Source organism: Lutra lutra, chromosome 11 (genome assembly GCF_902655055.1).
Source record: "Lutra lutra chromosome 11, mLutLut1.2, whole genome shotgun sequence".
Taxonomy (NCBI): Eukaryota; Metazoa; Chordata; class Mammalia; order Carnivora; family Mustelidae; genus Lutra; species Lutra lutra.
In genome coordinates, this window is record NC_062288.1 from 108,568,716 (window position 1) to 108,594,663 (window position 25,948).

The 25,948-nt window shown below is 56.8% G+C and overlaps 1 protein-coding gene and 1 long non-coding RNA gene across 2 annotated transcripts in view; one reads left to right on the forward strand and one right to left on the reverse strand.

The window, feature by feature from the left end:
• VIPR2 (vasoactive intestinal peptide receptor 2) overlaps positions 1–25,948 on the reverse strand; it is a 55,871-nt gene that overhangs the window by 24,724 nt on the left and 5,199 nt on the right. The window contains exons 3-4 of the mRNA XM_047695135.1: positions 8,388–8,495; positions 3,969–4,066 (exon numbers count right to left, since the gene is read on the reverse strand). Of these exons, the coding sequence (XP_047551091.1) occupies positions 3,969–4,066; positions 8,388–8,495 (206 nt within the window). The remainder of the gene's footprint in view (positions 1–3,968; positions 4,067–8,387; positions 8,496–25,948) is intronic.
• Positions 23,350–25,948, forward strand: part of LOC125080916 (uncharacterized) — a 32,662-nt gene continuing 30,063 nt past the window's right edge. The window contains exon 1 of the long non-coding RNA XR_007121538.1: positions 23,350–23,471. This is a non-coding gene — a long non-coding RNA (uncharacterized LOC125080916). The remainder of the gene's footprint in view (positions 23,472–25,948) is intronic.

Sequence of the window (25,948 nt, forward strand, 5' to 3'; positions counted from 1 at the left end):
CAGCCAAGCCCCCTGGGACTCGCGGGGTTCTGCAGGGGTTCCCGCAACCCTCTGAGTGGCCCTCCGGGGGCTTCGGATCCTGTCTCCCTTCACAGGCCTCCCCGTTCCTGACTTTATTTTATCTTTCGATTCCCTCACCACATGGAGCCAAGCCTGTGGCTTTTGTGGAGGCTAATTTTTTTCTTGAATTTAATTAATTCAGAAACCAGCGAAGTTTGCGCACACAACACCCAGAGCACCGTCTGGCTGCGTGACAGCAGGAAATCCAATTGAAATCATAAAACCGGGAGGCTGGTGAGCCGCTGATGAGATGAGGAATGACATCGGAAGCAGAGTGTGCCTGGCTCACGGCCAGGGCCGCCCTCCCCTCGGCCGCCCGAGGAGACCCAGCTGGTGCCCCGGCCCCGCCGGCCCCAGCACGACCACCACGCCGCGTGGTTCTCGTCTCCCGCAGGGTTCCTTAAACAAGCAAGTATTCCGAGCGTGCGAACGGCGGAAACCGCTGTCAGGAAGGAACTTTACTCGCTTTGGTTTTGTGCCATCATTGTCTTCGCGTCCCCATGTTAAAATATTTTTATTTTCTCACCCATTAGTAGGGAATATGCATTCATGATATTTGTAGAAACTGAAATGTTTAATCAAGAAGAAAAATGGCTCCTCAGACTGAACGGAAAAGCAGGAGAAGCAGCGGCACCGTGCTTCACGCAGGCGGGGCCCGGCCGCACGCTTCTGGGGGCGGGAAGCGTCATCTGCCGGTTTTCCTGGGAAGCCTCCGACGGCGGAGCCTGGCGGGTCACGTGTGCCAATGTGGCCTCGGACGCCAGCTCTCAGCCCCTGCCCATGATCACACTGGGCTCGTGATAACGGGACAGTCTCATAGCGCCGGGATTCCCTAGAAATGACCAAATGAGGACGGGCCCACCCTCGTCAGACCTTTAGACCCACCGGCCTGAAGAAGTGCTGCTGGGAGGACTGGGGTGTTCTGTGTCCACCTGCCAGGGGTCCGGGACACCGGCCGAGAGAGGAACGAGAGTTGTGTCAGAGTAACCCCCGACTCCTGGCCAGAGGTCCAAGGCCATCCTCGTCCCCGGGGCCTGTCCTCTTGCTCCTGAAACGGTCTGACAGCATCCATTAGGGTCACCTGGGAGCGGGTGTCAAGTGGCAGCTGCCCTGAAGCCTCTCCTGGAGCCCTGGTCATTGTGAGGAAGGGCAACCCCATTCCTGGTCATAACGCAGGGACTGCAGGACAGGGCCTGTGAACTCGTCCTGCTCCAGAACAGTCCTGAGGCTGGGGGTCGACTCCGTACCCGTTTAAGACTTATTCTCAGAGAGCCAACAGGATGGGCTCCTGGTCTGGTCCCACGCAACAGCTGAAAGCAGTTTGGGACTAGTCCAGAACCTGAAATCCCCAGGCGTCTTCCTACGAAAACGTGCTGGGGATCCCAATTCCATGTGAACAGGTCACTGACTTTGGGCTACGCCCTGGAGCCTCCGCAGGCACGATCAAGGCGCCGCCCTCCGTCTTCCAGCTCAGCGTCTGCCCGGCCCCAGCGCCGTCTGCCACCTCGTGCTGCCTGCCCCACGGGTGACCCACGAGCTGACGTCCCACTGGGGTTTCTTGCAGAACCCAGTCAGTACGAGAGGAAGGACGCGAACTCTCACGCTGCTGTGTAGGACGCCCGTGACCGGTGTGCCGCGCCGGACGTGGGGCGGTTCCCCGACCAGCAGGCTGAAGCTCAGAGCTGGAGACGGGAGTCCAGAGCCGGTGAGAAGGCAGAGGAGCTGAGAGGGCGCGTTGCGGCCTTAGATGCTGAGTATGTGTCCTTAGACCGATGCCCGGGAGCTGCCCTGCGTCTAGGCCTCCCTGGTCACAAGCCCGGCCGAGGGTGTGAACCACCCCTTGTGCCCTCATGTCTGGCACGTGGCCCCCGGACAGCAGGGACACGCGGGCCCCACGGTGGCTGCCTGCCGGCCGGAGAGCAAAGGCGCCAACAAAGGCTTCACCAGAGGCTCAGCTGGGTAGATCTGACCCAGACACGTCTGTGATCGCATGACAGAAACGGAGCCGGGCCCTGACCACGTCGTGTCACAACTGAAGCTCAGTGTTTCTATCTGTAAGGCGGGTGGTCACCAAGATGGAAGACCAGGGTGGGGGTCGTGAGCGATGTTAGTCAAACTGTAGACTCTCAGCTCTAAGGGAATAATAAGGTCCGTGTCTCACCAAAAAATAAATAAATAAATAAATATGTGAGGCGACGGGTGATTGTTTGACCGAGAGATCACTTCGCAGTGCTCTCATGTCCACGCACCGAAGCACCGGGCTGTCGCACATGCCGTGGGGGCCGGTCTGCTCTGGGCCAGCGTCGAGCACAGGAGCTGTGACGGAGGGAGTCGAGCAAACTGGTTGGTGTCCTGACGCCTGTAAGGCTTACGGAGACCGTCGCTTCTGAGCGTGCGACAGCACTGTGTCCAAGAAAACGACATACGTCCTTAGTTAAAAACTACTTTATTGTTAGAAAATGCTAATTATCCTCCGAGCTTGCAGTGAGTGCTAATCAGTGGTCACAGATCACTGTAACAAGGATAATCCCAGGAAAATGCCAGAAATACTGTCAGAACTAGCACCACGTGACACAGAGAGACAAAGTGAGCAAATATCTTTGGAAAAATGCCCCCACAGACAGGGCGGCGTTGACCCGCCGTTCAGTCTGTGGAAACACAGCATTGAGGGATGCCTGTTCTGTAAGTGCATCCGCGTCCGCGCGTCCGTCCCACCTCAATGGGGAAAGAGCACCCGTGATGACACGGGTAAGTGACGCGGCCCACAGCACGCGCTTGGCCATGCCAACGGCGCCAGCATCCTCCCCACTGACCGTGGGCCCCGTGTCAGGAAACTTAACCTTCGCTTAGTGAGACACTGGCTGAAGTGTGAGGTACCTCCTTCTCTAGGTTTAATAATTTGTTTGTAAAAAATTGGCTTTAAACCATGAATCTTAGTGAAGAGAGCAAAGACATCCCGCTGTAGAAGAGGAACACGAAGGATGTGTTAATCCCCCAAGAAACGGATCTGGCTGTGGACCTTAGTAGCAGTCTCCATGGTGGGGAGGCAGGTGTAGGGCTGGAGGCAAGGGGGAGCAAGGCGCGGGAGTAGCTGGCTGTTCCCCGAGGCTCTTACAAGGACCTCCAGCACATTCCCACACAGTGGGGGCTGCAGAGGACGGGGTACGAGACACCAGGCCTTCATGTTAATAGGGCGTTCGCCTGTCGTTAACACGGCGTTGGGGTCACGTGAAGGAAGGTGGCCCAAGGGGAGGACGGTGACCTGGTTTCCTGGTGGCAGACCCAGTAAAACCACAACCACACAGTGTCGCTGGCTGAACGTGCGGGAAAGAAAACCACCCCAGACCAGCCCTGGGGCTGAGCAGAGCTGAGCAATCTCGAGTCGACGCATCATTTGAACGGTCGCGTTCCCAGAGAAAGGGCTCCCCCTGCGCACACCTCCGGGGCCTCCTGCGGCACGCTGACCATCAGCACGCCCTGGGCACTGCCAGCCGGAAACGGCTGCAAGCCCCAGAGCCGCGCGCCTCTCCTGCTGCTGCTCGCGGCTAGAAACCCTACTGCATGCTTCTGGAGATCCCGCTTAGGGGCAGAGTCCTAAACAGACCAAAGAAACCCGTTGGCAGAATGGGTGCTCATTAAGGCTCACGTCAGGCCCGCAGAGCCACTGAGCCTCACTGGAGGCCAGCGAAGAGAGTCAGGCTCTCCTGTCTCCAAAACGGCAGAGCCACAGACTGAGGCCAGATGCCATCAGATGCCCGGCCCAGGACGGACACAGACGCGGCCCACACTGGCCACGAGGAAGCCGCAGTGCTCTTTGGGGACATTCGTGTGGGACAGCTCAAGGACACCGTTCCGTGGTTGCTTCCAGAAAAGGGACTGGGAAGCACGGGAACTGCACGGGCCCTTACCTTGCTGTCGTCCTCGGTGTCACCAGAGCCGCACGCGTCCACGAAGTTGGGAAACATCTCTGACCAGCCATGACTCGTGCAGTTTTTGCTTATGTTTCCTGGAAGACAGAGTGCGGGCGTCAGGCCTGCAGGTCCCCGACAGCTGGCCTGAGGGGTGACGGCGGGCACGGCCCCATGTGCTTCCTCTCTCTGGCAGCGAGGAGCTCAGCCTCACCCTGTCCACCCACTTCACGGTGTGTGCCTTCAGCCCTGCCCACCCCGGGCTCCCCACCCATGGAAGTGGGGTTTGGCGGGGCCTCAGTGGCTCGCGGGTGAGCTTCTGGTCACGGGGCCCAGCGAGGTGGCTGTAACGGCTGGTTTCTGATTATTCAGGAGCGCAAGGAAAGGTAACAGACTCATATTCTGCCCAGAAAGAGCGTGATCGCCAAACCCCAGCCGTTCCAGAGCTGGCCATTCCCCTGCACCCTGCCCCTGCTGGCTCCCTTGCTCGGCTGCCCGGGGCGTGACCCCACAGGCAGCGCCGTCCCTGACGTTGACCCGCAGACTGTGGGGATGAGACGCAAACCGCGTGAAATGAAAGCAGTGCTTGTCTTGTGACACCGCTTTCTTTTGGTCTTAATTAACGGAAACATGTATGTTAAACTCAGGAATGCTACGTTCCCTCTATCTAAAAGAAAGTGTCAGATGTTGGGTGTCTCAGTAGGTTGAGCCTTGGACTGTCAGTTTCCGCTCAGGCCATGACCTCAGGGTCCTGGGACAGAGCCCAGTGTTGGGCTCCACGCTCAGTGTGGAGTCTGCTGCAGACGCTCTCTAATAAATAAATAAATAAATAAAATTTAAAAAAGAAGACGTGGTGCTGAGTGACCTCAGGGCCGGGCACGGACCCCTGGTGACGGCGGGTCTCGCGGGGCAGGCAGTGGGACGCTCAGGCCTGGGAAGGCGCTTCCCGCCCTTGGCGCTGGGATGTTCAGCGGCAGACCTGCCACCAACTTCCTCCCTGACTCATGACCCCTGGGGCTCTCAGAAGAGCAGATACCTAACTCACATCATCTCTGCCTGTCTTGGGCCAGCACCGTGAAGCAGACTTGGCGGGCATTATGGTTCCCATTTTACAGATGACACTGAGGTTCAGTAACACACCCAACGTTCCATAATGACTGAGTGGTGGAATAGGTTTACTCATCAAAAACCCTTTGTTTTCAACACCGGGGTGCCCTGTGTGATTGATTAATAGACAAAATCTAGAGCCAAGCACACTCACGTTGAGGTGATAATGTGCATAAGCGATTCCTGGCACACTGCGTGCAGGCAAGCGGGAGGGCCCAGACCCTGACCTTCTGGCAAGAAAGTGGGTTAGGGGACCTCGGCAAAGCCCCTCACAGGGTTGCGTGGGCTTGCTCTCTCACTCACCAACACGGCGTTTCTCTGAGTCCAGGCCCCAAACCTCCTCCTGCTCTCGTCCCGGGGGGGTCTGGGGGCAGCTGGAGGGCAGGGACCACAGTGGATAGTGGAGGCAAGATGGAGTCCTGTGATGTGAGGGGGGCCCAGGGAGGTGGTGGGTTCTGGGAGGAGAGGGGGGACCTGGGGACGTGAGTGGGTGCTGGGGAGGTTAGTGCGGCCTGGGAGGTGAGTGGAGGGGCCAGGGAGGTGAGGGGGTCCAGGGAAGTGAGGAGGAGACTGGGAGGTGAGAGGAGAGGGGAGGCCTGGGAGGTGAAGGCAGGACCAGGGAAGGGAAGGTGGGGAGGACGCACCTCTAGACCCTCTTCTCTGTCCTCTGCGGGTGGACCTCTTCTGTGGGACCATCTGCCCTATGGGAGCCTCACCACACTGGGGGACTCTCAGCTCAGCTGCACTGCCTAGGGGCCCTCAGCAGAGTCGTGACGGGTGCCTCCGTCCCTGCTCCCCAAGGCTGATCCCCGACGCCCGGTCCTTTGCTCTCGGAGCGTACGTCTGTAGGGGCTATTGGGAGGGTCCTTGGTCTTCCACCGAGGTGGAGGGGTGGGTGCGTCTGCACTGCCCAGAGCACTGTGTCTATGGGGCGTGGAGGTCCCTGCTCTCCAGACAACCCGCCCGCGTGAGAGCAGCTCCCCGCGTGAGCTCCATGCCGCAGGCATGGCAAGCCCCACCGCCTGCGTGGGGGTCGGACTCCAACGCCCAGCTCATCTCGGGACTTGCGTGCGTCCTTTCAGGACAGGTGGGCGTGTGCTCCGGCCCCATCTGTCCCCGACGCGGGGCACACCCACCCTCTCTGCCCCCACGGCACCGTGAGGTCTCGGCCCTTCAGAACAAGTCCTGCTCCCCTCCGAGCCTGCCCCCCACCCCTTCACTTGACAGCTCGCTGCTGTCCCCTTTAGAGACTCGTTCTGGTGCTGCACCGGGTCCCGCCGGCTCTGCCGTCACGCTGGAGGCAGAGTCCTTCCTGCTGCGGGAGTGGACTGGCAGCCCACATCCTCGCACAGCTCCGAGGGGCCTCGCCAGCATGAAGACAGCAAAGGGCGTGACCCCATGCACGGCTGTCGGGAGAGCCCTCCACTTCCCATCCCCTGGAGGTATGAGAACTCAGAAAAGAAAACCACTTCTTATCAAAACACAGATCTATTTCTTGAACATCTGGGTCTGGGGGCTGAAGCCGTTGCAAGTCGCCCTACAACCCGGCTCTCCCCATGGGCCCCCGAGAGTGACCGCGTGTCTGGGAACACTTTCTGTGGATTGGGAAGTACTGCACAGAGTCACGCCCACTGGGTCCTCGCTGGATTTCAAGACTTTTATCTCTGCCGAATTTCATCTCTGGGGCCTCAGCCCACTGTCACCTGATGCCTGTCGGCCCCGGCCCCAGCCCTGCTCAGCCCCCAGCTCTGCATTAGGCCCAGGTTCCTCCAAGTGATGGCACGAATGCTCCAAGCCTTCCACGCGGGCAGCGACTTGTCATCAGCCTGTGTGAGCACCTCCTGCGTCACATCTCTGTGACCGGCTGAATGAGTAGGTGTACATGTCTCAGACTGTCCAGCTGTGACTTAGGGAAACGCCTGCAAATCTCTGGTGGGAGAGATGCCTCCCACGATAGTGAGGCAGTGTCCTGCTCCCGCTTGGACAAGAAAAGAGCATCAAGCATTTAACCCAAGACAGCCTGGGATTCTCATTCCCCAAAGCAGAGGATGCCCAGGGGTTTCACACACAGACAGGCTCTGAGCGGACCCGGGCACTGGGCACCCCGACGGCTCCTGTCTCGCAGAGGCTGGGTGCTCACACCCGATGGCCCAGGAGCCAGAGCTCTTATGTTTGTCAGCGTGAAACCCCTGGCTGCCCGTGGAAGCAGCCATAGCCAAGCCATCTGATGAGGGAGGCCTGGGTCTATGCTAGTTTGCTTAGGATTTCTGGGAAAATATTATAGTTCAAACCATTTGGTAGAAACGTTATTGACGCACAGGATATTTTCTAAACTTCAGCTTCTCCAAGGTGATTTAGTGATTCTAAGCTGAAGATGACCAGTGACTGAGCTTGATTTCTGTCCTCTCTTCCTGCGCCATTGACCGACTCACCAGGGAAAGGTCTCACCTTGCCGGTCACAGAGATGAAACAAAGCCTTTTTCTTTCGAGCCTCCTTTTTCTCCATCCCAATCTGTGCCACGACATTCTGCTTAACGTGCTTCAACAATTCTGGTTCTCAGTGTTTTTACCCTGTAATGTTTGCTCGAGATGAAAACAGTTCTCTAGAGAACGCCAAGTATCAGGCCTTTCCAATTTCCAGATGTATCTTCTCTTTCCTATTTTTCCAGAAAGATTTTCTCATATTATGAAAATCTGGATCGTGTACAACAAAACAAAGCACAATGCAACAGAAGCCCCTTCTTGGGGACAAGCCGAGAGGCTGCACCATTGCGCAGAAAGCTGGCCTAGGACAGGTGGCAACCCCATGTGGCCGGCCCCCTCGGACCCGGGAACAGAGACCGTGGGACCTGAGGAGTCAGTGCGATGAATACGATGTTCCCTGTGGACAAGGAGCCGTCTGGACTCCAGGAGAGGTTGGCCGCCATCCCTGAGCGTCAGGGCGCCTCAGAACCTGTGGGGGAGGCTCCCTGCGGGCTCGGGGAAGCCACCCATGGAGGAAAGCATGGAACCACATGCGTATTCTCGGTGCCCAAAGCCCACTGGCCCTCATGGGCATTGCCACCTCCCCCCATTTTGGTGCCCAGGCCCCATCTGTCCTGTATGAGACCTGCTCTCCCCCGGGGTTTGCTTTCAGGTGGCTGACCCAGCAAGGAGCTTCTCGGTTCCCCTGCTCCTAAAACCAGCTCAGCCCATGAGGCACAGCTGTCCCGACTCCCTTCGTAAAGGAGACCGGCAAGCTGCTTCCTGGGGCCTTGAGGGGAAGCCAACCACAGCATCTTCCTGGGCTTCCACAGTGCGGACAGACGGTACCTGGTTTGCTGTAAAAGTTGCTGAACACTTTGGGACAGGGTACGGTGACGGTCTCGCCGATGTCCGCGGGGCGCCAGCAGGTAATGTTGTCCCAGACACCAGTGCAGGCTGGAGGGAGAGAGAGAGAGACAAGGACTAAGGCAGCACTAAGGAAGCGGAAGCATTGCTGCTCCTGGGGATGCCCAGGCCGAGCTTTGCAAGGAGATAGCCCGTTACTCAGATAATCATCTGGCAAATTGCTTATTTGTGAAAGAGGCTTGCACCAACAATATGATGGAGAGTACTCTTAGCTTCTGCATTCATTGTGTTCTGGCTGGAGGAGTCGCCGGACGTGTGGCAGAAGGTAACTGAGCGTCCCCAGGCATCTTGCAGGCCGCTGACTGCTCCGAGAACGGTCAGTTACTTTTCTCCGGCTGAGGTGCATCCCCCAGTGTGACCACATGGGTCCTACGGGGGTTTGTGTGAGTCCTGAAGGCTTAGGGTCCCAGGATGAATGTACATGTGTGCTTTTAGGGTGTCTGACTTCAAGGGTAATATGCAAATTTAAATATTTGAAAAGCTCACTTGATTTTACCAGTTAAGACGGCATCTGAGTGGTGAAGTCTTAAGTCACCCTCCTGCAGGTATCAGATAACCTAATTTGTGTAACATGACACTTACATCATTTTGCAGATCTCTTACTGGGTCTCGGCAAACACCCACCCTGTGCGAGGCCTGCAAACACGCGCCTGTCGTCCCAGAGGAAACGTCTCGCAAACTAGGACAGAATCCACACCTGAACTCAGGGCTTTTTACCCCAAGTCCCAGGTGTTTCTACAATATCTTACGACACTTAAAGTGCTGTATTTCACGTAAACATCAGTGTTGCAGGAGCAACGTTCTAGCCTAGGAGGAAACAACGACCAGCGGCTCCACAAGCCGCCGGGTCCTGTGCGGCCGGCGCCAGCACGCGGCGGGTCTCCACGATCCTGGCTGGAGCCCGGGAATGTTCACTTTAAGGACGCAGATACCTCCCATACAGTGGCTGCAAGTCGAGCTTTGACTTCCTTGAAAGTACTTTCTAAAGGTTTTAAAATAAAAGTGAAAATATATTTATTCTAAAAATTTAATTATATGCCAATGATTAAATGAGTGCATAAATTCATAGTGTGTTAACATTCTCACATATTTAAAGAAATACTGCTTTGGAAGAAATATGCAGAAGTCAACAAGGACCATGGGTGGCGAGCGACTTCAGGTGTGCGCCTCGTGGCAGAGACCAGGCCGGGACAGGGCCTGCAATGACCCCCCGTGACACGTCCGATGTCAGCGCAGGAGACGCGTGGTGGCTGAGGCCTGGAGGAGCCCGGCCAGGGCCAGGGCTCCCAGCAGAGAGCCCCTGGGGGGGCCGGTGAAGGTGTCCAGCTGTCCCGAGAAACACAAGCAGAGGCCGAGCCCCCACCGACGGAAAGCAGCACGTCTGAGCACTGGCCCCTGGGTATCGGGAAGGTCTGACCATCCTCGCCACGAAGACCACAATTTCTGCTTTAGTAACGGAACCTTGAGGGACACACCTTAGATCGACGGGTTCATTGCAGTCAGTGTTCACGTCACAGCGGGATTTGATTCAAGCGCCGGGAGTCCGACGGGTCATCCTTTCAGGCGCTGGCAAGCCTTCCCTTTGTGGGTTTACCGGGCCCCACGCTGTGGCTGTGCAGGATGTTACCTGGGAGTAACCAGCCTTCCGGCCGGCAGCCCAGCGGGGAGAGCCGTAGGCCCAGCCCAGGGGCGCGTGCGGGTGAGGGCCGGAGGCTGGTATGGAGGCGTTCACATACGTGGCCAGTCTGAAGGCAGGAGACAGCCAATGGAGTCCAGAACTCCTCTCTTCCACTTCCCAAATCCCACAAAATGACGTCAAGTTTGAAAGGGCAGCGCTCAGAGATGTCGGTCCGCTTGGAGCACAGAAAGCGCACTCCTGTGCTGAGTATGAGGGAGAGGCCGGCAGGCCTGCGGAGGACAAGGAAGAAGAAGCAGGCGGCTCGGCCCACCAGGGGCTCTGGACACGAGTATCACGTCAAGTCTGCACTCTGAGCAGTGAGACCTGCATTCTTCCTGCCCTTGCCCAGGTTCTTCTGGAGCCTGAGCTGATGTCACCCAACTGCAGCAGAGCCCATGGGAGGCCCCAGACCAGCCAGGCCAGCTCAGGCCGGAGGACGGAGCACCCAGGAGGAGATGCTCTAAGAAGGAAAGAGCACATTGTGAGGACTTTGTGTGTCTAGTTGTCTTGAGAGTCACTGGTTGTTCTGGTGCAAAGTGTGATGCTTAATTACTAGTGTATAGACAATGAAGGAGCAGGAGAATTAGCCACTTGGTGTTCCCGGAAAAGCCCAAAGTTATACAAGAAACGACGGTTACGTGGTCAGCTTCGACCCTAATAATATAAGCCAACAACTGTGACGTGACTGTGCTGGAGGGCAGGTTGGACGGGGGACAGAAGTGTGACCGCGGGGGCCGGGCCTGGTGAGAGAGCAGTATGAGCAGAGACGTTACAGTTGGGAGAAAAGGCTGGTGTAGAAGTGGTGAGGCCCCGGGGAGGCCCTCAGGCCGCACGAGGACTCTGCTCGTGTCACGCCCTGGCAGCCTCAGCACCTGCTCATACCCGCAGCCTCCGAGAGCGGCCCCGCAAACGTTAGCAGCCTCTCCTGATTCTCCAGAACTCTAAGAAGAAGGGAATGTAATGAGGCTGCTTTAGCATAACGAAGACCACTTGTTTACAATAGCCGTACGATTAGAAGTGATTAAACACCGCGTGTACCCAAAGTCAGGGACCTGACGGGACCCTCGCCATCACTGCTGTCCTTCAGCGCCAGCCAGGACTCGGCTGACGCAGCAAGTAATGGAAGAAGAACCCAGCGGACCACATCGGTATGAAGCTGAGAAAAATCCTACAACCGCACTCTCCGGCACGGCAACCACTGGCTGCATGTGACACTTTCAATTTAATTCTAAATTAGTTCAAATTAAACACAGTAACAGACCAGTTCCCCAGCTGCAGCGGCCACGCGTGGTCGGCGGTGACGGCAGCACAGCTCCCTCCACACACAGCCCTGATCGTCACGGGAAGTTCTCACAGACGGCACCGACCCCGAGCTGCAGTTGAGGCCCACAGACAACCGACTAACAAGCCGCTCTTGCAAATCATGAAGAAACTTAGAGCAAAGAGAACACCCTAGCACCCGTCGTTGCTGTACCGTTGGCGATGCGGAGGGTAAAGGGGTCCAGAGACTTTCTTCCTGCGGTGGTTTATCCGCTGAACGAGTCCGTATGAACTATCTAAGATACTTTATGAATAAATATAAGTGAGAACCTTCTGGGAAAAAATGTGTTTTTCACTTATCACACAAATATTTTCTGTCTTTCAAAACCCACCAAGAAGTTGGAAGAGAAACCCTCTTAATCAAATGATGGTCAGTAGCTTGGTGAATCGAAAAGCCAGAAAAAATGCCTTAAACATCTACTAATTTAAAACACAAAAGTGTGTGTTTGTTACTTAAACTTGGAGCATCCAGCCAGAGGCTTTCCCTTGAGTACGGACTTGTCTGCTGGGCCTCTCGGTGTCCCTCCTGTGCAGACACACCCGAAGCCTCGTCCGGCCTTCCCACTTGGAGCGTCTGGGCTTGCAGAGTCCTGCCCAGCTCGAGTTCCAGAGCTGACCCCGGGCGTCATTCTCACCTCAGCCCGACAGCGGCTTGGCGGGAACTTGCCTTTCCTAGTTTCCCCAAAGCACACACACTGGTTTTCTCAGACCGAGCGCCTTGCTGGGACTCCGCACCTCACGTGCTGTCCGAGCAGCTGGATGAGCAGAGGACTGAGGGGGCGTCGGAGGAGGCGACGGGTGGGCAGGAAGAGCCCTCCCTGGGAGCCTGGCCATGCCACCTGGAGGGGACCTGCCCATTTCAAGGGAAAGCAGGTCCGGTCGCCCAGAGTGAACAATACTCTAAGCCGCTCAGAAAACCCATGGAGCTTTCTTAAACCTCACAGCGTTGTCAGCGAGCCCATACACGACGCCGATGGATACGGTTCAGGACAGGCTGCTTTTGAAACGTGCTCCAGGAAGGTCCCAGAAACACGGGCACAGAGGACAAACTCTGAGGGAGGCAGCTGGAACTCGACCGACTTGAGACCATCTTGTCCAAGAGGGGAGGAATCTGCCGTAATTGAAAAGAAACAAATCCCCTCAAACCCAGTTCTGTCTCTAAGTCGGAACTCTCACCGAGGAGGCCGCGTGCGTTGTTTTGAGTTTGGGATTTTGTTCTCATTTTCTCAATGACATAAACATCCACTAATTATCAGGCAAAGCACAACATGAACCTTATTCCTTTCACATTACACTTTCTGTAGGGAAGGGATTCGTGAACGCTCACAAACGTTCACCGGTCCAGAGCCACACATTCTCATCTCTGCTCATCACTGCTCTCACCCTCGAAGGCTGATGTCCCCACCAGCCTTCCCAAGACCTGAGGGCACATGCTCCCCACACTTCGGTCTTCCATGTTCGAGATACTGTGTTGAGAGCGCTGCACGGAGCCCAAGTCATGTGCCCGAGGCCAGGTTCCTCCTGAAGCCTCAAGTGGGACAGAGACAGTCTCCCCTTCTGCGTGTGGACTCTCAGGGTTTGTGTAGCAAACGTCCTGCCTTAGGTTCCAGATGAGGCTGTGACCACGGCCAGACACACGGATGCTGCCCTCTCTGTGTGAGGGTCCTGGGGTGCTACAGGCACCTTCCTGCCCTGAGAGAAATCCAGTCCCTACAAACACCAGGTCAGAGAGACAGTTCAGGGAACCCGGGTGGGCCTGGCTCTTGGGATGGACTTCGTGGTTCCCACATGCGTCAAGTGACAGAGCCACGTCTCCCTAGCGTGCACCGGGAAGCAGTGAGCAGTGACAAGGAGGGAGGGAACTCAGCAGGAGCAACCCTGCCTGCGGAGGAGAGGCAGGGACAGCTGTGTCGGGTGCCTCACACCAGATCTCCTGGCTCCCGCCGACTGTGTGGAATGGGCTGTAGGAACAGACGATGGAACAATGTTTCTGGCACGGAGGTGTTGGGCTGGGCAGTATTTGGCCGGGTGTCCCCACCACTTCAATGAGCAAACACTACCAATAACTCTCTCCATTCAAAAGCTTCATCTGAGTTTAAAGTCCCAAGTGGCAAAGCTTCTTCCAGAATCAGACACGGCAGGGAGGCTGAGACAGTGCTCAGAGGTCCAGCCCAGAGCGACCTGAGTGTGCAGGATGGCGGCCCACAAGGGCGCTTTTCTTCCTCCCAGCCCTCAAGTGAGGACCTCTCTGCCAGGCTTTGTGGGAGGTCAGTGCCTGTCCAAGGGCATCTCCCGCAGGACGATGGCGGCCAGGATCCCGAAGAAAGCCAGGCGACAGCCGCGCAAGAGGAATTTCCATTGCTTGGGTGTGAAGGGATGTCTGCCAGATGCCCTTGTACTGGCTTCCACAAGCCCCACGTGAAACTCAGATCCGCCGCGTCCGTGAGAGTGAGGACGCCGAGACATGGCTGGCTGCGGCGAGACAGAGACCCGCCGGGAGAGGAGAGCCTGTGCGCGCGCCTGTCCTCCCTCCCACTCGCTGACTCTGTCCTGCAGGCAGCCTGAACGAGGGGACGGGAGCGGGTGGGCGGGAGCGGGTGGGCGGGAGGCGCTGGGAAGTGACTGCTGTTTAGCGGCAGGAGGAGAACCCGTGGAGGCCTCCAACTGGGACCTGCCCGGCTCAGCGGCTCCCTCAGTCCCTGGTGAGAACAAGCCGCTGCGTCCAAGGACCTTCATCATAGACAACGAGACCTAATTTACTTCTCATTTCTTTTAAACCTTGCTCAAGAAAGACCAGAAAACCTCCCATCTGGCTCTGCCCACGAGCCTGCGCCTGCTCTCCCTAACCCGCAGCTTCTCCTGGGCTCAGTGCGGGTGGTCCCGTCAGCAGCGGACCAGGACACGCTGAGAACCCAGACACAGTGACCCTGTGACAGGCACTTCACGTTCTCCCAAGGCTGCCATGGCACCGGGCCGCTCGGCACAGACTGGGGCTCCGGGACCCTCCCCTGACGCTCTCCTCTCCCCCCAGGACCCTAGGAGCTGAGCCCAGCCGGGCCCGCAGATGTGACCATTAAAAGAGAAGCAGGTGGCGTCACAGTGTGGATGCTGATCGCGGTCGAGTGGACGGAAACACTGCGTCCTCCGGGCTGCGGACGCCCTCGGCTCTGTGGGCACGAGAACTCGTTCACGTCCCAGAACGCCGAAGCCACTGGGGCGCATCTCACAGAGGACGAGGCTGCCCGAGAGCCCGATTCCATGGCCTGCGTGTCTCCCCAAGCCCTGGCCCACAGAGCCTCGAGGCGACTTACCTGCGGTGGCTGGGGTCCCCTGAAGGGCCGGCAGGTGGGCTCAGCCTCCGATCACGCTGGGGCTCCACAGGGGCGCCTGCTGTGGGGCTGCGCTCTGGGCTCAAGCCCATGGCAGGTGGGGGGCTGCTCAGCGGCACAGCCATCCCCGTGGCCTGTGCTTTGGTCCGGGGTCTCTGGACATCTCTGAAGGGGGAGGAACAACAAGGAGTGTCCCTCTCCGTCAGTCCCTTTGCCATTTCAGTCCCTTCAGATAAGTACCAGGGCTCGGCCAGGGAGAAAGGGAAGTGCGAAGTTCGAGGACCCACAGGGCCGGGGGCGATCAGTCCAAAAGACTGCGGGGTGCCAGGGTCAGGAAGAGTCGCAGCTCATCTGTGACAACCTCTGCTCTGTGGATGGGAGGTCCTGCCTCGAAGCTGCCAGATTGTCCCAGGTCGTGAGACCCTCGGAAACACGTCCCAAGCCTCCCAGATCTGCTGTCCCACTTGTCTCACTCCAGGTGGGCTCACGCCAAGCTGGCGGCCTGCAGCCCGTGGAGGATGGGAGGACAGGGTGGGCAGGGGCCTGCCTCAGCGGCTCGGGTGGGAGCCTGCCCACACCGCCTCTGGGGCTTGGGAGGCTCAGAGCCGACCCCCTCGAAGGTATGGCTGGTCTTCCTGTAGGTGCTCCTGGCTGCGACCTCCACCCCACTTCTCTGGGTAGTCGGACAGAGTCTCTGCCTCCAGTCACAGCCCCCATCCCCGTGCATCCCTGCTCTGCGGCGGCTCCAGGGCCGAGGGCAAGCACCGAGTCAGAGAGCAGGATGAGGTCTCGGCCGGTGCCCTGACGGGAACTGCTTACGGCTCAGTCGTTTTTATTCCTTGAAGACAAGGAACCCCGCTTGGCGCCCGGCGCTCCTGCAGGAGGAGGATGAACCGAAGAGGAACGAGACAGGAGCGGCACAGAGCAGGTTCTCACCATGCTGCGGGCCGCCAGGAAGGCCTGGGCCGTGTGGACTGCATTCTCAGTCCCTCCCACGGAACTGAGAACCAGAGGGACCCCGACAGGCACAGCTCTACAACCACCTAGGGCTTGGCCATGGATCCTCTGAGCTCCAAAGTTCTAATTTAATGGTCTTTTAAAAAATGAATTATCTTCTTTTTGGTCATCAAAGCCATCGATCTGTTTCCCATTTCCAGCCCCTCTCCATGCCTGTTACCAAATGAAAGAACTAGAAGCTCAACAGCGTGACTCACCAACTGAGCTGGAAAAACCCTTTTACAAGAGTTTGTCTGTGAACCCAGCTGCGTGTTTGGACCCGAAGCCCCAGGCAAGCTGACCCTTGCCCACCCCCGGCCTGCTGGCCCCACAGAGCTGGCTGCAGGGCTGTGCTGCAGACGGCCTCCTGAGAGGACAGTGGCTTGTTCTCGTTCACCAGGTGCTTGCAAGCAGGGGAGCTCACGGGGAGGGGAGCACACGGGCAGGCTTCGAGGGCCCCAGATCCTGGGAGACGCTGTGACCAGAGCTCTCCCCTCACTTAAGAGGCCAGACACAGGGGGCATCCAGGATTCGAGAGGCCAGATGCGGACCCTTTGATCCCCCCAGTGCTGGTCAGCACACCTGAAGTGACCCTCCGACGTTGAGGCCTCAGGTCACTGTGGTCGGCTGGGCTACTTGTGATTTTTGCTCTTGGCCCGAAGGCTGCCTTTGGAGCTTTTGGGGAGCAGCTGCAGTTACAACTGGGGGCAACTTGACAACCGTCTCAACCCTCCCTTGCTGTGACTCTGCTCAGACACCAGTCCCCAGTACTACCACTCGTGGACACTCAGGCCTCGGTTTCCTGGTGGCCCTGGCAATTACCATCAACAAGCCGCCCCACAGAAGCCAACAAGGCTGTCCAAGATGCCGCCTGCTGACGACGAGCAGGGTCCCGGGTCCTCACCCTGTGACCATGATCCTGGGAAACCCTCCGCTGGACCTGAAGCCTCCAAAACACACTCTCGCTCGTAAACTTTCCCGCCAGCCCCTCCGTCGGTTTCCTCGGTTTCGGGTTTCCTCTTTGGCTCTCTCTGCGCGCTCCCTGTTCGGGTGGCTGTTACTCTAAGCCCCACGGAATCCAGTTAATCTGAACACGAGCAGTGGCGACCGAGTCCTACCAGACGAGGGATTCCTTCTTCCTGTCGTTCTAAGGATGAGCATTTACATCGTGTGCCCGTAAAATGCCCACCGGTGGGACACGGCGCGCTGCCTCCGTGCCTTCGCTGAGCTGGGCAAAGTGCGCCATCGGGAAGGACGACCCTGATGGTTGTGGGCAGAAGCAGAGCAGGAAGGAGGAGCCTTTCGAGGGGAGACCCCCAAAGCGATGATACGTCAGAACTAACGTGTGTGCTCGTCTCAGAGGCGTCAGTGTGGTTGAGAGACAAGCCCATGCCAGAGGCAGGTGCTGGAGGGGTCTGTAAGACAAGCCGCCGGAACCGCGTGGGGCCTCCGCGGGCAGACGCCGGACAGGGCTGGGTCCCACGTAAACTTCTCTTCCTTCCTGACGCAGCACAGCTTGTAGCTGAGAGGAGCCGGGCCCCCTCAGCGACCACAGGGGCAAGTACTCATTTCTTCAGCAAGTGGAGACTGCGCACCTGCTAGGCCCCGAGTGGTTCCCCGCACCAGGAGGGCCGTGCCCGAGGGCTCCTCCCACTAGCAAGCACCGCAGGGGACTACGTGTGCCCGAAGAGACATCACCGGGGGCTGGCTCTTCCGCATTCCTGACTTGCACACGGGCCACAGGGCAGGTCAAACCTTGGTCCCTGATAGCAACCACCAAGGAGGCCCAGACCGCGGCGGGGGTCATGTCGCTGCCTCAGGCGCCTTGTGGGGCCCCCGGGCAGGGGCACACCGGGTCTGCAGAAGACGCTTAGGGTGTCCAAGGAGTGTTTCACAGACAATGCCAGGGAACGCCCATATTCTGCCCAATTAGGGTGCTGCATGCGGTTCTCCCGCCTTGGGAGCCAGGACGAGAACCACAGCTCAGGTCTGCACGTGCCGTCTGCTGGGACGTTGCCGCGGGATCGCCCTGTGAAGATGGATCACTCGAAAGTCTGTGTCTGGGGCAAGAGAGCTTTGTTCTGGGGTTAGCAGCACAGGTGGACTCCGGCGGAGGGAGTCCTATTCTGGGACTTGAGCTCCCACCAAACCAACACTCCAAGTCCAGAATTAACCAAGGCTGTGAAATGAACAAAAGGATTTTTCAAAGAAGAGGTCCAGTTTGAACCTATATATTTAAAAAAACACATCGAGTCCAGTAAGTCCCGAACACGAAACTGTCTTCCAAGTTGAGCCTGAGCCAACCTGGTGCCCGCGAGTGGGACTCTGTGCCGGCCCTGCTGCTCAGGGACGGGCTGCCAGTCCCTCCGTGGCAGGAGCAGCGCCCACACCCCTCCTCAGGCAGCTGGGCATGGCCAACCTCGGGCAGCTTACGTAGGCCCTAAAACAGCGTCTGTTAGGAACGTCGCTGAGCGTGCTAAATCGTGTACAGCATGCGGACGCCCTTCCCCCACTACGATGTTTGCTGCCGTGACCTTTCGTAAACAGCCTCTATTTCCTCTTTTTTCCTAAAGATTTTGTTTCTGTATTTTTGGGCGGGGGACACATGGGCTGGGGGAGGGGCAGAGTGGGGGAAAGAGAGAGAGAATCCCAAGCAGACTCCCTGCTGAGCACAGAGCTAGACGTGCAGCTGGATCTCACAACCCCGAGATCACCACCCAGGTGGAAACCAAGTTGGACGGTCCACTGATGGAGCCACCTAGGTGTCCCTCTTTCCTCTCTTTCCTTAAATGTTCAGAGTTTCAAAAGCCTTCCTCCCAACGTCTGTGACAACGTGGGGCTGCGGGAACGTCTGCGTGGGCCAGAGAGGCACAGGCAGATACGCAGAGACTTGAAGCTGAGGGAATCCTGCCACGCCACCCCAGGATAATATTCCACGGACTCATGGTCAGGACTTGGGTGACTTGGGATCACTCCAGGACGTAGACCTACGGTGTTACGATGAGTGAGACAAATCACACTCATTCACAGCCTGGCAGACGCCCGGCTGGGTGTGACCACGTGTGCGAGGACCCACCCAGGCACAGAAACGCTGGGCCCCGTGGCCCCATGCCAACAGGGTCTCTAGCTGTTCTATGGCCGGCCCCTGTGGAAGGCCCTTCTGGGCTTGGTGGGAGGCACGGCTCTGAGCAAGGTCTGCAGGACAAGAGGATGGGTGTGCAAGTCACCCAGGGCCCAGGGTGACCAGTCAGTGCCCTGGGCCCCGGTTCTGGTGAGCCCTCCAGCCCCCATCCAGCCAGGAGGGCAGCCTCCTGTGGGTCCTGCGCATACAGCCCTCTCCATCCTCATTCTGCCCTCCCCACCCGCCTCTACCTTTAGGTCTGGCTTGGGCTGCCTCCTCCTGCCCTAGGGCCTCTCCTCCTCCCCTTTCTTCCCTTCTGCTTCCACACACGTTCGGGGCTCACACCCTAAGGTGCCTCTTCCTCCGCCCTCTCCTGGGCCTCCTGCTTTTCCGGCGTCTCTCCAGGGCAGTTTGCCCCCTCTGCCCAGCCGTGGGGACCTGCCTGGTCACCATCACTCTGCAGTGGGCAGCTGGCTGCCCTGGTCCGTGCAAATGGCTCTTCTCATCCCCCTCCACAGCCGACATCAGCATCTCCCACCCGGATGTCACCAGTGGCTTCTCTGCTCCCAGAGCCACCCTTATTGTTCCTCTCAGAAGCACCTGCCTCTTGAGCTGTCCTAAGCGTGGCTCGAACCCCACACCCCACGGCTCAGAGCTCCTCCCTCGGCTTCTCACTCTCAGCAGGTTGTGGGTCGACTCTGCTCTCCGTTCCCTGTTCCCAAACCCTCACCCCAGGCTAAGGCTCGGCGCCCCTGACACGTGTGTCTCCCCCTTTGCTGCATGTCCAAAGCCTGCCTCTCCAAGCTCCGGCCCCCGGAAAATCACTCCCTCCTCCGAATCCCTGTGTGTGTTTTGGAGCCAGGAGACAGTCTTGCGAGGATCTTTTCGTGCCCCAGCACACGGAGCCCAGGGTCTCACAGGACAGAGCAGAAGCGCTGGGGGGACAGTAGGACAAATATGTTGCCCTTGTCCCTAGGAGCTACGCCGCCAGGCCTCACCCCCGCTGTCCTCGCCAACAGGCCTCTCCTCTGGCCGCAGGGAAGGGCAGAGCTGCGCGAACTCACAGATCCACTGCGGAGCGGGGGACACTGCCTCTTCCGGCTGCTGGACTGCGGCCACAGCCAGCCTGATGCCCCAGGGGGCAGGGTGCAGATGTCGGCCACTGCGCCAGTGACCTATCATCCCTGCCACGAGGTCTCCACCCGCGGAGAAACCACGGCTCGTGCGGTGGGTCCACGCTTACACACAGAGAAGCGGAGAACGGACTCGGCCCCACCAGGGCCGGGATGACAAAACTCAGGCCAGAGGCACCAGGAGTGAAAGATGGTCTTGTCCTGAGACTTCAAAACCACTGCTGTTGGCTGGAAGAAAGGAAACACTGGTTCCATGAGGGCTGTAGTGGGCATTGGAAACTGTTATCCAAAGAGGTGGCTTGGGGCGGACGCGCTGACAGTTAACGACGAGCATGCAGGAGAGGTTAGGCTCTGTCCCAGCTAACAGATGGTGGAGCGTCAAGGAACTTCCCTTCCTTTTGAAGCAGACTTTAAAGAGGAGAGAAGGTCTTTTCTAAAGCATCTTCTCTCTAAGATGCCACACGTCACTTTGTAAAAAGAGCATCCGAGTGGGACCAGGGACCCGGGCTCTGTCTGCCGCGAGCCTGGATGCTGTGCTCAGAACGCTCTCGGATTTCTGCACTTTGATGCGTCTCGACAGGGCGGCTGACGATTGCTTTCCTGATTAAGACTCGGCTCCCCTGCCAAGGGCTCTGTGCACATCTCCCTGCCTTGTCCCAAGACAGGGCCCCGCACCACGTCTCAGGGGCACAGCACGCTGGGTGCCTTCCCTCTGCCCTCAGCACTGAGTGAGGTTTGCAGTCTGTGCCTGACAGGAAAGGTCCCTCCAGCAGATGCTTATGTGCCAAGAAGCCGAGGAACCCTGAGATGGGACCCCACGCCTAACGTGAATGGGGCCTGTGTTCGCTGTCATGACAGAAGTGATACCAAGGCAACATGAGTTGGAAGGGAGACCACGGGGCTTGGCTGGGTGGGACTGAATCCATCCCAGGGCTGAGCACAGGACACAGGATGCCCAACGGAAACCAGGACCAAGGTCACAGAGCAGGACCGCTGTGCATAAGAAGTTTACGGCGAATGACCACAGTGCTGATCACCGGTTAGCTCATGAGCAAAAAGCACCCATTATTCGGGGTCATTTTCCTGTCCGTCCCGTTTCTGCCTTCACTCTGAGGAAAGATAACCTAAGTCCTCAGGCATCTTCCTATCATGGTTTTTGGTTGCAAGTAAACTGATGTTACTGTGAGTTCACACTCGGGTTCCCCCTCAGAAATCCTACTGTCTCTCGACTCCAAGCACTGTCATCCCTGCTCACCCACAGCATTGCCACTGGGGACGTGATTCGGGGTTCCCAGGGGAGGATCATGCCCTGACCAACCTCTCTTCACGCCTTCTGTCCTGGGAGACACTGAATAAAAACACGCTGTGGCAGCTGATGACCGACGGAATCTGCAGGTGCGTCGGAAAGTGACAGCCTCATTCTCACTCAGTCCGTGCCACAAGCAAACACTCAGAACCAGAGGCCCTGGCTATGGAGCATTCCTAGGCAGTCCCTGCACTGGTGCTTGACCCAGAAAACTCTAGAAAGCCTTGCAACAGAACAGCTCCTATCTCCAAGTCCTGGTCAGGAAGGACGGCAACCTGCGCGAATAATCAAAAACAGGCCAGATCGAAAGCCAGTATGAAGGCGAGGAGGTCATGTGGGAGTGGAACCCGTCCTCCACGCAGGAGCACCAGCCCTGTGCTCGTGGTTGTGGGTCCTGGTGGCCAAGAGGCCCAGGAAGAGACTGGGGCTGTGTCTGCCTCGCAAGCGCTCCCATGCCGGTGGGGGTGGTGGGGTGGGTTGGGCTCCGGAGATGAAAGGCTGGACAAACTCTGGGCCGTGAACACAGCACAGGAGATCCCAAACATTGGTGGACTTAGAACCCAGGTTGCCAGGGCTCATCAGGGGAGAAACCCAACTTCCACTGACTGGAAAAGCAGCAGAACTTGCCCCTGCTGCTGTGAGAATCCGGAGGAGGAGGAAATCTGAGCTCAGGGGGACCCACAAAGCAAAGAGGCAGAAATAGTGGAGACGGTCGGCCAGCCGCTGGGCCGAGACTCGGCAGGTCTTAGAAGGAAGGACGCGGAAGCTAACGTGGTCCAAGCAGGGCAGCGTGAACCCCCTCGGAGTTCCTTCCTGTGATTTAATGGGCATCAGGTCATAGCTTTCTCCTTCCAAGCAAGATCAGTGATCACTGTGCTGCTAGGTGTGCGGAAGCCCTGTCTGCTAGAAATGGGTTTCTGGTTTAGGATTCCTGATAGGAGTCTGAACACAAAATTTAATTCAGGTTAGAATTTATTTCAGTGAGATTCATTCCCTATAAAAAGTAAATTTTAAGTCATTATTTTCAGAAAACTCGATAAATAATTATTGGTTATTTAACTCTCTAAGGCTACTAGCTGATTTTAAGGAGTTTAGAATTAGGAGAAATCTAGTTTAAAAAAAAAAGAAAAGAAAAGACCCAGTACTAAGGGGGAAAACAGATCAGGCTCTTTAACTTATCTGCCCACAGAGAAGTCTGGACCAGAACAAGGGCCAACTTACATCAGAGGGAGAGTGAAAGGCAAGAAACAGGCTTTGGCATCATCCTGACCCCAGGAAGGCCGCTGCCTTCTCCTTGGCTGGGCTGACTGCTGACGTCCCGAGCGGCTCCCTTCAGACCCGCGTGGGCAGACGACGGTGGGTGCTCAGTGTGCGCCCCGACCTGTGTGTCTGCTGAGGACCGGGACTAGCAAGTCATCAACGCGGGGCGGGCTCTTCAAGGACGCACATTCTGCAGGGAGGAGGACCATCTCCGAGCTGAAGGCTCTACCCGGGCCCCTCGGCAGAAACAGGCACCCCAACGGGCGGGCATCCAAGGAGAGGTGACATCCTCCCCCTTGATTTTCTGGGAGGGAACCCATTCATGAAACAGTCTCGTTCCCTTTGTGATGAAAAGGTGTGGGGAAAGACTGGGTGTAAAATGGGACGTAATCGCTTCTATGTTATGGGACACGAACATCACAGAAATAAAGCTGTGAAAACGATGTTACTTGGTCATACGATTTCATGATTAGTGGCTTGAAGCCCACCGTCAAATGCTGGTGGAATGTTTTACTCACAGGAACAAATGCGGTCACTAGAGTGTGGCTCGTAAGCTACCCTAAGAGGCCAGGAGCCTGGGACAGACTAACGAGATACTACACAGCTCTTAGGGTAATTACACCAGCAAAGAATCGTCAGCAAGTACACTGCTGATGTCAAAAACAAAAAAGGAAGACAAAGTACAGACGGGCATAAGGACATAGGGTACGACACTTCCATCAGCAGAAGGAGAGAGCGGAGGGGCCGTGTGCACCTCCCCTGTGCCTCACCGGGGGGAGGGGAGCTGCCTCCAGGGAGGGGAACTGCACGTCTGCAGTGGGAAAAGCTGTCATTAGATGTGTTTCTGAACGGGTTTTTTCCAGGTGGATGTTCACTTAGTTTTTTAATTAACATATAATGTATTGTTTGCCCCAGGGGTACCTTACTTAGTTTTTAATGTGAAGATTCTCATTAATGTGTTCAGCAAAACCTTCAACATCTTTTTATTTTTTTTTAATTTTTTTTTTAAAGATTTTATTTATTTATTTCACACAGAGAGATCACAAATACGCAGAGAGGCAGGCAGAGAGAGAGAGAGAGAGAGAGAGAGAGGAGGAAGCAGGTTCTCCGTTGAGCAGAGAGCCCGATGCGGGACTCGATCCCAGGACCCTGAGATCATGACCTGAGCCGAAGGCAGCGGCTTAACCCACTGAGCCACCCAGGCGCCCTTCAACATCTTTTTAAATGCCAAGCACTGCATAAGACTCGGGCTGTGACGGGAACAAAATGTCGTCTCCCCCTTGAGGACAGCGTGGCGCAGGGCCAGCACGGCACAGGACAGCGAGTTGCGGTCACACAGCCGTGCTGCGGAGAATCTGCAGGGACTCAGCCCCGCCGAGCAGCCACTGTCCCGGAGCCGGAGACGCTTTTCCCCGGTGCACCTGCTTTGTTCCAGACTATCTGGGGATGCCTGTCCCAGAGGCTGTTGGACGGAGAGAGTGCTTCCCTCTGGACGGAGCACCGCGATGAGATAAAATCTTTTTCTGGAGCAAAGGCTGGGCAGGAGTGCCGGCAGCCTCCTTGGGACACTGGGGGCTCCTCAGCTGTGACACAGGCTGCTGTGGGCACTGCTGTGGGCTGACCTGCATCGCTCCCGGGGGACTCGGGAGAAGGGAACCATGCGAACGTGGCTCCCAAGCTGCCCGAGTGCCAGGGGCAACCATGTCTGTCTGGGCCCAGAGCCCCGAACCTCTGGCAGGCCTCTTTGCTAACCTGCCAGCTTGCAAGTAGGAGACTCCAAACCCCTCAAACCCCTCACCGCTCTGGACAAGTAGATCAAAGTCAAAGAAAAGGACGTTTTTTAGTCTAGCACCTCCATGGCCCTGGTCCTAAGCTAACATTCACCACCCTACCCTCTTCAGCTGTGCACCTGAATGGGACAGCTCCAGGTGTGGGGCTTCCAGAAAACATGGGTCCCACCTATGTGGGGGACCAGGCCCCCAGGCCCAGGCCACAGGCCCTCCAGATCTAGGTGTAAAAACACAAAGTCACACAAAAGTTCCTCTCCACTCTGTGCACAGGCAGGAACACTGGGCAAAGCCTGAGTGGCTGACTCATTCCCTGCCCGCCACAGGTCAGCACAGGCCACTGCTGGGAAACAGGGCTGGACTTTCACTATAGTTTTAGGCACTGGTGGCCTCAGAGCACCTCATACATCTATTAGGAGGATTAAGTTAGTCTTATCAATGAGTCAATATTAAACGACAAAGCTCTAAATAGCTCCTAAGCTTTTCTTATACAGTGAATTCTTTAAAAGGGTTTAGAACTGAAGTCGTCTTCTGTCTGGATTCGTGTGTTTGCATTTGCTTTAGACCCAGCACGCAGGAAAAAGAACTATCAGATTTATCCGCATGACCTCACTAAAATGAAACTAGTTTTTCCTTGTTTCTGTTTTCACACCAACTTCTTAATCCTATAGGATTTAAAAGCAGACACTACAGACCTTCTCACTTTTAACTCCATGAAGCAAATGTACACTCTCTTCTCACCAGTCAGAAAGCCTTCACTTTCTGCTTCTGGTTTCCCTCATCCACAGTATCTTTATTCTGGTAACTTATTCCTATTTATATCTCTGGCATTTGAACCATGCATATCTCAACGAGCAAACAGAAAAAAAGGACTTTAGAACACAAGTTGTCCTTCTTCACAGAAAACTGAAGGGAGGCCAGGCCCAGGACACAGTCCTATGGCTGCTCTTCTCCTGAAGGGCAGGTGGACTGTAGCAGGCTCTTCCTGTAAGTCCGAAGGTGAAATGAGTCACACGCAGGTGTTTTTGCTACAGAGCTAATATTAATAATAAGAGCCTTCCATAAAAGAAAACATCCAAGACGGATGCTTGTCGCTGCAAGAAAACTGAGTGGCGTCTTTCTGGGCCGCTCCAAACAAGGAAGACCGTTTACAACCTTTATCCAAAACTACATGTTCTTTCTGCTCCAGCTGATGTCACGGTGAACGAGAGATTTTCAGAGACTCTGCCCTTAGATGTCGCCATCCCACTGTCTGATGTGGGTCACGTACAGATCACCCCTGAGCCACTCTGAACCCAGGCAGGAGGTGCCTGCGAAGGAGACCTTGCTGAGCATTTAGGGTGTCCTGACCCCCCAGAGGCGCGTCCGATGGTGGTCAGAGGCCTGAGGGGCCCAGACATCCTGGAGAGAGCAACCTGACAGCTCCCGGGCAATGTCTGCCTGCCCCACAGGAGGTCTGCCTGTCTCCTGCAAAACTTTTTTTTAAAGAACTAGTTGTAAACTTTTAATAAACTGGAATATTTTAGGTAAAGTCTACATTTCTGATATTTTCT